Below are 11,331 nucleotides of genomic sequence, written 5' to 3' on the forward strand. Positions count from 1 at the left end.
CAGTATGAGGATATCACTACTGATTCTAGACATTAAAAAGATAATAAAGAAATATTACAAACAACTCTAAGTCCATATATTCAATAACTTAGATGCAATGGAACAACTCCTTAAAGGACATAAACGAAGTATAACTCATAAAGAAGAGATAGGTTGGATTGGAGATACTGAATATCCCTGTATCTATTAAAGAAAATCAATTTATCATTAAAGACTTCCCTATGAAGAAAAGTCCAGGTCCAGATGGCTTCATTGGTGAAGTCTACTACTACTCAAGGAAGAAATAACACCAATTCTATACCACTTGCTAGCAACAACACGGAAGAATATGAAAATAATTTAAATGAATGAAAGAAGCCACACAAAAGGTATACATGAGTCCATTTATATAAAACTCTAGGAAAATGAAAACTAATCTATGGTGACAGAACACAAAAGAGTGGTTGTCCAGAGACAGGTGAGGAAGGGACAGAAAGTGGGGGATCACCAAGAAATCACAGAAATCTTCTTGAATAATAAATCTGCTTGTGGTCTTCATTCATGTTGATGTTTTCGTGTGTGTGTTTGGTCTTTTTTTCATGTGCGTTGAAGTACTGCAGATCTCATTGAAACATATCCGTAAAATACATGTAATTTACTGTATGTCACATTTACACCAACATATCTGTTTTTAGGGGCACCTGGGTGGCTCAGTCAGTTAAGCGTCTGCCTTTGGCAGGACGCTGGAATCAGCCCTGCTTCAGGCTCCCTGCTCAGTGGGGAGTCTGTTTCTCTCTCTTTCTCTGCCTCTCCGCCCCCCCCACACACACACTTGTGCACTCACTCTCTCTTTATCTCTCCCCTAAATAAATAAAATATTTTTTAAAGATTTTAAAAGTAAACACATTTTCAAAAAATAAAGAAAAAGAGGGCTTCCTGGGTGGTTCAGTGCATTAAGATTGCTCTTGGCTCAGGTCCTGATCTCAGAAAAAGAAACAAAACAAGCCCAGGGATTATAGAAGACAAATTAAGGAAATTCCAAACAACATACTGTAATAACAATATCATTGTTCCTAGAGTGATAATATATAGTAAAATTCAATCCACATTGTATGATATATTTGATTACTGAGTCATATGCAATAAAACATCTTTTGTCTACATATTCTGTCTTTCATGTATATGTATTCCTGATAAATTAAATACCCTGAATAATTTGGAGTTGGGAAGAAGTCAAAACCATCTTTATATTTAATAAAGGTAGCCCATAATTGTATTAAAATGTATTTTATAATCCAATTATTAATAAAACATGAATAAAATAATTTTTTAAAACTTAAAAACATAATAATCACATACCTTGCAAAGATCACAAAACGATTTCTTGAAAATTCATAAATCAATTAAGAAGATTAAATAATACAATAGAAAATGTGTAAGAGCTGAAAACGTTCAAAGAAAACTTTAGCTAGTACAAAGTCATTAGAGACTAAGCAAAAAAAAAAAAAAATTCAGAACCTGATTTACATATACATAGTCCTATATGTGCTTTAATTAGATTATTTTTCACCCAAGGGATTAAAACTTCAATAAAATGAGGGTCTGGAATTTTGCCATTGTTTTCTTCAAGTATGCTGGTCAGAGTAAAGACACGATTTTATTCATAGTGGAAGGCAGTTTATTCGTCCACTGTGCAATCAGCATGCCTTCTTAAGTAGTGTCAGCTAATACCCCGAAGGAATTAGAATATGAACAGATTTACACAATTGACTTAATTTGGGTTGGGGCATTCTGAGCTGTACTTTTCAAAAATATCAAATATGTAAGGAAATAAATTGCAATCTTAAAAAAAATTTCAATTAAAAATACTTAAGGCCAGGTTGTCATGCTGCCCTTTTATTCTCTTGGTTTTAGTAAAATTATTTAATTGGACACTGAATTTTAAGAGTTCAACATTTATCCTTTTTTTTCAATACATTGCGCTTGAGTAAATAAGAAGTTTGGTAAGACTTGGTTTCTGTTTTCAAATAACTTAAAATTAGTGAGAATCAATACACACAGTAAGAAAGCTACAAAGGCAAAAGTGAAAGGTTTTTTTAAAAAGTTAAAAGCTTTATCAGCACAGAAGGGGGGATGGAATGGTTTCTGACTTAGCAGATCAATGATGGAAGACAAACCATGGGAGACTCCCAACTGGAAAACGAACAAAAGGTTGCAGAAAGGAAGGAGGGTAGGGGGATGTGGTGAGACTGGGTGACCGGCACTTAAGGGCACTTGATGGGGATGATCACTAGGTGTTATACTACATGTTGGCAAATTGAATTTAAATTAATTTTTTTTTAAATGATGGCTGCACAGAAAAGCAGGCCTTAAGATATTCATAGAATGGTAGGGCCAGGGTAAAAGCAACTATAAGCAGAGAAAAGAGGATGGGGAAAGGCACAGAGGAAGAATGGACATCGTATGTTAGGGTTTGGAAGAAGAGGGAGTTGCAGCTGGCTGTGGCCCCATCGACTAGCTCTCTCTTTCTCTCTCTTCCTTCCCCACTTCCTTCTTGCTTTCTTTTGTAAAGCAGAAACATCCCACTAGTAGAGTAGTGCGTTAAGAAGATTGAACACCAATAAAAAATAAATTTATTAAAAAAAAGAAGATAACTAATAAAAAAAAAAAAAGGTGATGACTAATAGTACTGCACATAAAGAAAGCTGGAGGGCACCTGAGTGGCTCAGTGGTTGAGCGTCTGCCTCAGGCTCAGGTTGTGATCCCGGGGTCCTAGGAGGGGGTCCTGGGAGGGAGTTCTGCAATGGGCTCCCCTCAGGGAGCCTGCTTCTCCCTCTGCCTGTGTCTCTGCTTCTCTCTGTGTGTCTCTCATGAATAAACAAATAAAACCTTAAAAAAAAAGCAAATAACAGGTGTGCAGGACCCACAGGCTTTTACATGCACAGATTCCAGATGACTTTTTTTTTTTTAGCTGCAACTCCAGCTATTTACCTCATGACCTCATTCTTCATCTATGGTGCAAACCAGTCCTAAATTCCTCCTAGACTTTGACCCAAGGTGAAGCAAACAATGAGGCTTTGTCTCTAATTTCTAATTCATTCATTATAATAGTATGCAGAAAGGGCCCTGTTGGCAGTGTGTGCAGTATAGCCTTCATCTTTGACCTTGACTTACCTGACTAAACTGTGCTTCTGGTTCATCTGGGACCAAAGCAAGCAAAACACCTCAGAGCTCCTGCTTCCTCTCCTTTTGCCTCTGTACCTACAAGATTCTATGAGCTGGAGGCTTTCCCACTAATTTATAACTAACCTTGATACATCCCCCTCTCTGATTCAGTAGAGAGCTCCTCTGAATGCCCTCCTAAGCAGTCCTACTCAGAAACAAATGCTGTAGAAGGTCTGACAGTGGAGAGAACAGAGAAGCTCTGAGCTGACAGGGCCTCTGAGAGTCTCCACCGAGGCTGTGGATGGCAGCCACGCACCCCGAGGAAATGAGGGCAGAAAGGGCACAGTAATTATTTTCAGAACTTCAACTGGAGTAATATATGTAATTCTGATATTCGTTATATCAGAAGGTTGGTATGAATATAATTACAAAATATTTGGACCACCGCATTTGTGCTGACATCAGCAAACACAAAGACAAAACAAAATAAAACCATTCAAAATAGAAGTATATGTTTGCTTTAAACATACAACATATGTTAATTCAGCCCTATGAATTAGCAGATTTGTGATCCCAGAACTTGGAATTAATTAGCCTGGACCTACCCTCCTGAGAAGGAATGTTAATACCATTTCAAAGCACCTCGTAGGATACTTCTTATGACAACATATGTATATCTTCATTGTTGAAAGTGAAAGCGGGGGCGGGGGGAAGAAAGTGAAAGTGAGAAATATTAGTCATATTTCTATCCAATCTTTCACAGTATACAAATCATACCAAAGTGTACAACTTACATCAAAGACTTCTTTTTAATCAGTCTTAGATACACTTTTTAGTCATTTTATCTCAAACCAAGTAGAATAATCAGTTTATAGATTATTTAATCCTTTGAAGTAAATAAGCTGTGACCTGAAAATGTCAAAGAAAAATTAAAGTCAAAATATTTTTAAATAATCTTTTTGATAAAGGCAATATTAGTTTGCACATCTAGAAGCATTAGCAACAATACTACTGGTTTCAAAGTACACATTTGATTATGTTTTTAAGGAACAATGAAATACAAATTCCAAGAGTTTGGGGCACCCTGGGTGGGTCAGTGGTTGAGCATCTGCCTTTAGCTCAGGTCATGATCCCAGGGTCCTGGGATCGACTCCTGAATCAGGCTCCCCCAGGGAGCCTGCTTCTCTCTCTGCCTATGTCTCTGCCTCTCTGTGTGTGTCTCTCGTGAATAAATAAATAAAATCTTAGAAAAAAAAAACCCTTCAAATTCCACGAGTTTATAAATTTAAATCTTTTTAAGGTAACTTCTACTTCTCTAATAATGTTACTGAATCAACTTTAGAGGGAACCATTTCTAACCAAACAAGCAAAAAATTAGGTGATGTAAAAAAAAAAAAAAAAAAGATTTCATTGCCAGAGATGATTCTTAAACCATATCAAGTCTTAAAAAATTATTAAATGTTCAGATTAGGTTTCTTTTAAAGGGAGCACTGATGGAAGACCCCCATCAAGATGAATGCTGTACTTCTATACTCATTAATCAGAACTTTGGGGCTGAGGTTTTATATTTAAAAATATGTAACAGACATTTATATAATGCCCTAGCGTGTGCCAAGTGTTACTCTGCATTCTGGGGATGACTGACAGGCCCTCTTCCCTCTGGACTCTCACAGTTTCACCCTGGTTCTGACCCAGAGGGTTTAATGGCCAAAAAGCCACACCAGGGTTCCAGTTCAACTCAAGTAAAGTATACACACATTTGTTAAAAACACACATTGTACCAGGCCCTGAGAGAATGCAAAGATAAACCAGCCAAGGCCTTCAGAAATTGTCATTGAATTTTATTTACACTTTTCTCTTTGTCTTTTCAGACAGTGTGGCATCATTACCTGGACATCACAAATATTACCACTGCAACTGAGGATCAGAAATTTGACCTTTATAGTCTTTGACCACAATCACCTTATAGATCAGCTCTGCACCCATCTTTAAAAATGCCCCTCACTAGTTGCTGGAGGGAGGTGGGTAGGGGGAAGTGGTAACTGGGTGATGAGCATTAAGGAGGGCACTTGATGTAATGAGCACTGTGTGCTATATGCAACTGATGAATCACTAAATTCTACCTCTGAAGCTAATAAAAAAAAATGTCCCTCACTATCATAGAGAGTTCCCCTTTAAAAATGTCCCTCACAGGGCACCTGGATGGCTCAGTTGGTTGAGCAAAAGGTTGAGCACCTTTTGGCTCATAGTCCTTGGATTGAGTCTTGCAGGGAGCCTGCTTCTCCCTCTACCCTTCCCCTCTGCTTGTGATCTCTCCCTCTCTCTCTCTCTTTCTCTCAAGTAAATAAATAATTTCAAAAATTAAATAAAATAATAAAAATGTCCCTCACTACATCCAGATTTCTCCAAATCAAGCATTCCCCATTACCTCAGACTAGCACTCATTTCTTACTACTAAGATTTTTAATCCAGCATAAAGTCCACACAGACAATTGCCAAATCATTCCTCATATATCATCATTTTAACATAGAAAAACATCTGTGTTTTCCCTCACAGTTTAAATCCCTTAATAAAGTTTAAACCCCTGAATCTGTCCCTGCTGCATATTTATTGTAGATGTTTTATGGGCCAGTCCATTCAGACACAGACTCTCTACACCAGTCATCTGGATGACTATCTGCCTTACACACCCCCATTGCCTGCACTGATTGTCTCGCTCACCTGTGCCTTTTGAATTGGGCATTGGCTGGTAGAAGAGTAAGGACAGACCAGCTCCATTTGGAAGTGATCTTCGTCTCCTCTCCCTCATGGAGCCCTCATTTTAGGAATCTCATGATGGCTCTCATCTAATTCCATGCCAACATATAGCTCCTTCCATTATTTCCAACACACACCTCCTGACCACATACTTCCTAGTTACTTCTGTGTTAATCTTAGGGGATTTTTTTCAGATCATATATCCCTGGAGAGAAGATACCATTCCAAGGTATCATACCAATTGTTTCACAATTCCTTGTTCTCCTAGACCTACCAGTGACTTGGACATGAAACATGCCATTAAATAGTTGAGAAATGGACATAAAGAATAAGCTTTCCTCCAAGGAAGCTTCTGTCAGCTGATCTTTAAATTAATTAATTGACCTTAGTTGTTGGGGCTCCACAGAGGTCATCCAGGGAAATCACAAAACTCAGTGTGAGCCATGAGTTGTTTCATCCTCAGCTGGCCCTCTTACCTCTGATTTCCTCTGTGGAGCTGTGATGACTGAACATGGTGGCACTATGGGGCACCTTCCCACTCTCTTATGGGGAATTTCTTCCCTGATCTCTGAAAGTGGAGGAACATATTCTCTACCAACCCCTATTACATGCTTTCATTTAATCTGCTCTCCTTCTTGAACCAAGAACCCACTTAATTTAACCATCAGTAAGATATTTTATTCTTCTATTTTATGTTGCTTTCATAACACTGATCACAATTTGGATTTTGTAATAGTCCTGTTTTCAAATTTTCGTAAGGACTGAAAGTCTACAAAATTTAGATGTGCATTTCAGTAGGTAAGGTTAGATTATTGAGCACTCTGAAATAGATATCATTCTGTTTTGGAAAGAGGTTTAATGATATTTCATCATCATTAAGAATCTAGAAGGTTGTATAAATCTTGTGAGTTTACAGATTATCTGTTTGAGCTTAGTTTGAATGTACTATTTTGGAAGTGAAACAAAATTTTGTTGACTATAAACACTATACAGTCCCTATCTCAACTGTCCATTAAAGTTCCAAATAGGGGCACCTGGATGGCTCAGTGGTTGAGCATCTCATCTGCCTTTGGTTCAGGTCATGACCCCAGAGTCGGGGATCGAGTTCCCATGGGGAGCCTACTTCTCCCTCTGCCTATATCTCTGCCTCTTTCTCTGTGTCTTTCATGAATAAATAAATTAAATCTTAAAAAAAAGTGTTCCAAATAGTGTGGTGTTTAAAAGTATAAGCTTTAACACTTCTAAGAACCACTAATACTTAAAATGTATATTTTATTTTCTTTCTTTCAAGTTAGCCATGATCTATACAAAGGCTTATATTTAGTACTTCCAAGAAAATTAAACTTTTGACTTGGTGTCATTACAAATCCTTCTCATAGCATCTGACTAATGAAAGTATCTTTGCCATGCCTGTTAGTTTTCAAATTAAGTTAGAATGGTTCATACTTTCTAATTATCATTAGATATTTGATAATGAAAGTTATAATTTGTGACAGTTGTTATGACAATTATTGTTCCTGAAGACAGAATTTTAAAAAGATAACTTCTACTAAAAATGAAATAAATCAAAGTTTTAAATACTTAACTGTAATGAAATTCCCTCACCCATTATGGACACAGTGGAGTTTGTTTTTTGTTTTGTTTTGTTTTGTTTTAATCTGATGAAGTAATGGAATTTTAGAGCTGGAAGGAAAAATAAAGCAGAGAAGTAGGGACAGAGTGTGTTGGATCAGGAGCAATTTTAATTAGGTGGTTCTTCATTTAAAGAAGAAAAATTTGAATGTCAGAATATAAAAATGACATGTCCAAAGTCACCAAAAAAATAGTGCCAGATGAATCCTATAACAAAGATTCTATTCTTCCTGATACAGGAAAATATATTTTTTAAAGATTTTATTTATTTATTCATGAGAGACACAGAGAGGGAAGCAGAGACAATAGGTAGAGGGAGAAGCAGGCTCCTCACAGGGAGCCCATTATGGGACTCGGTCCAGGATCAACCTGAGCCAAAGGCAGGAGCTCAACCACTGAGGAACCCAGGCATCCCAGGAAAATAGATTAAGTGATAATAGGTGAATCTAATGGAAAGACTGCCAACTCAGTTACTTGGCATAACTTTTCTTGGTGATTCAATGTCATATTTACATGTGAATTTGGTCAGAGCTGGACATAGATGACTGTTTTCTCAGTTGTAATATCTCCGTTTTTGCACTTTGCCAACAGCAGATCAGATTAGAAAGGGAGGGGGAACTGGGCTTTAATACAATCCAGAAGGAATGGAAACCAAGCTAGGTCACTAAACTATGAGCTCATTTAATCAAGTGGTAGTGCTCAGTACGAGCCACCACTCTAAGCAAGAGCCAGACATGATCCTTGCCAGCATTATGACACACAATTTTAGGGAACAAAAGAGGTGTGCTGGAGATTGTTATTTTCAAGGCTCTGAAATCCTTTTCTCTCATTTCCATATCTAGGACAATGTTTGAGTTGGTTGCATTTACTGGATGTGCAACCACAAAATATAGTAAAATGATATATAAAAACTTGCTGTTGATGCTCCTAGCACATTTCAAATGACAATTACACTGAAACCTTGATAGACTTTGATCCCTAGACCTCATGCTGGGTGACACCTTATCTTTTAATCATGATTTGGCCTGGTATCTGTAATTGGATTTTGAGTAAAACTTGGAGGACAGACTTGATTTATAATAAACTTCACATTTTATCATATAATGCTACAGCAAAATCTAATGATTTGATATTTAATGCTCAACAGATAGTTTCTAGCAAAGTCTAGATTTTGTATAACTATTTGCCTTGACTCTTCTATTCTCATGAATATACGCATACAGTTTTATTGATATAATTCAACTCAAATATTTTCTGGAAAAAAAATAAACATGTTAGAAATAACATCATCATCAAAAAAAAAAAAAAAAAAGGAAGCATTGGCAAGGAAAGAGTTAACATCTTACCAGCACGCATCTTGTCTCTCATGCGATACAATCATCACTGGCCCAGACCATGTACTACAATTTATGGTACCTGGTTTGATCGTCCCCCCCAACCGCCCCCACCCAGGGGAGTTAACAGTCTCTTCTCTTTCAGAATATAAACTCTTTAAAGTCAAGGATTTTCCCCAAAGCTCCTTAAGAGTTGTGAGCCTTCAATGTGTATTATTTATAACCATCATTGACTAAGGGCTTTTTAAAAAATATATATTCAGAAATTCTTTCACAACTCTGTTATAATCTCTTATTTAATCACTGTCATTCATTTATTGAATAAGCATTTTTGAGTGTCTGCTATGTGATCCAGGAATCACTCTAAGTACTAACGAGGCAATAGTGTATAAAACAGAAAAAGAAAAAGCTCTGCCCTTATGGAAGTTACATTCTATCAGGAAGATACATAAATAAACATAATTTTTTAAAAGTAAAATATATGGTACATTAAATGAACAAAAATTTTAAGAAAAATAAAGCAGCAAAGTTAAATAAGAAGGGCTTTTTTTGGTTTTAGCAGGAAAATGAGGGTTGTGATTTTAAACCAGTTGGCCAAAAAAAAAAAAAAAAAAAAAAAACCAGTTGGCCAAAGAAACTGACATGAGGAAATGAGATTTAGGTACACACCTAAAGGAGGTGAGAAAGAAAACCATATAAAAACCTGAGGGGAAGAGTTTTCCAGCAGCAGACATAGCAAATACAAAGGTCCTGAGGTTGGAACAATACAAGGGTGTTCTAGGGAGTAGAGAGGAGACTAGTATATGAACAAAGGAGTGATAAAGTTAAAAGGTAATAAGAGTTTGATCCCATAGGGCTTTGTAGACTTGGCCCTATAAGAACAGAAGTCATTAGTAAATGTTGAAATGACCTGACTTACAAGACTTGTTAAAATCACTTATGTAATATAGTACCTGAAATTTAAGTTAATAAAATGAATGGATTATCTGTAGGTAGCAGGAAGCCTGTTGATGAGCAAAGACAGAACTGGGAACTAGAGAATCAGGAACACAGAGATGCAGGTAGGAAAGAAGTTATATTAGTAACATGAACTACTAAACTTTATATAAACTAAATTTATATAGTTTAACTTTTTAAAACCATTTTATGTCTGATGTCATCTGATGAAAGGTCTTTAGTTGTTGAACTGGGGCAGACACTAACTAGGGAATCACCATTTGACCTTAAGCATTAAGGTCAAAGTTCTCTTTCCGCCCCTCTATCTCTGTCTCTGTCTTTCTCTGTCATTACTGGGGCCAGCAAGACGTGACCCTTAGTGGCCATCCTCTGAGCCATGCCTCTGTCTTCAGGCACCTGCACCCCAGAAGGTGCCTGGGTGGGCTATGGAGAAGGGCAGAGTGGGAGACAAACGGGCAGACACCAGAAGAGGTGCAGATGAGCAGGTGAGGGCAGGCAAAGCAGGGGCTCTGGGACGGGGGCGGATGCCAGACATGGGGAAGAAATGGGAGCAAGACTCTCCGGGGGTCTGGGATCCCAGAGAAGGTAGAGAAACTGCGAGGAGGCCAGCCCCACCCCTCCCTGGCAGAGCTTGCTGCAGGGAAGCAGCCCCAGGACGCGTGCTGAGGCCAGGGGTTAGGCCAGGGGTGGGGTGGGCAGGCAGGGGTCGCTTACTCTTTAGATTTATCCGAACTGTGCGCTGAGTTGATACGATGCACCTCTTTCTTTTTGGTTTGTTTGGAGGTCATGGTAGAGGCGGACCCAGGGCTCGGGACCCACGCCGGGGCTGAGCTCTGAGCTGGGAGAGCTGCGGGCCCCGCTCCGCGTCGGCTGTTGCTAGGAGACCGCGGCCGGGCTCGGCGGGGCTGGGGCGGGTCCCCCGGGGCTCCCGCGCAGAGGCCTAGCCGCGGCGAGCTCAGGCCTGCACTTCCAGGCGGCCTGGGGCTGGGTGTCTGGGGAGGAATGGGGGGCCAGGCAGGAGCTCGGCCCTAGGATTGATGGGCAGCTCTGGTAAACTGCAGCTCTATCAGGTCCACTCTACCTGGCTTTGCTCTTCGGAACCGCTGGCATAATATTATTCTCTCTCGGATTTTCAATTGCTTGAACAGGGTACAAGTGTTTGAAGCTGTTTGTTAGGCGATGTCGCCTCTCCCCAGGTCTGCCGAACAAGTTCTTTTCAGTGGTAACTGAGGAGACATTTGGGACGCTCTGAATGGCTTGAAAAGGGCGGGTTCTTAAATGAATAGAGTGGGTGCAGGGGGATCCCTGCAGGGAAGGCAAGTTCAGGACACCCTTAGTTGCTCAAGTTTTTGCTAATGATGAATGAAGTCTGTGATGAAGAAGTCCAGTGTCTCCATTGTTCATATAAAAGAATGAATCCAAGTCATAGAGTCTAGAGGCCCTTGATACACTCTCTTGGGAAGGCCCTAGAGTCAGAAGAAACAGATCCAAGGAAACCACAACCTA

At 38.9% G+C, this 11,331-nt stretch overlaps 1 protein-coding gene across 2 annotated transcripts in view; it reads right to left on the reverse strand.

Moving 5' to 3' along the window:
- The window catches only part of ADGB (androglobin), a 160,094-nt gene extending 149,400 nt beyond the window's left edge, over positions 1-10,694 (reverse strand). For both annotated transcript variants that reach the window (XM_072718990.1, XM_072718981.1), the window contains exon 1: positions 10,540-10,694. In XM_072718990.1, the coding sequence (XP_072575091.1) occupies positions 10,540-10,613 (74 nt within the window). In that variant the 5' untranslated portion in view covers positions 10,614-10,694. The remainder of the gene's footprint in view (positions 1-10,539) is intronic.
- Positions 10,695-11,331: the final 637 nt, after the last annotated feature.

The sequence above is a fragment of the Vulpes vulpes genome, chromosome 1 (assembly GCF_048418805.1).
Source record: "Vulpes vulpes isolate BD-2025 chromosome 1, VulVul3, whole genome shotgun sequence".
NCBI classification, from domain to species: domain Eukaryota; kingdom Metazoa; phylum Chordata; class Mammalia; order Carnivora; family Canidae; genus Vulpes; species Vulpes vulpes.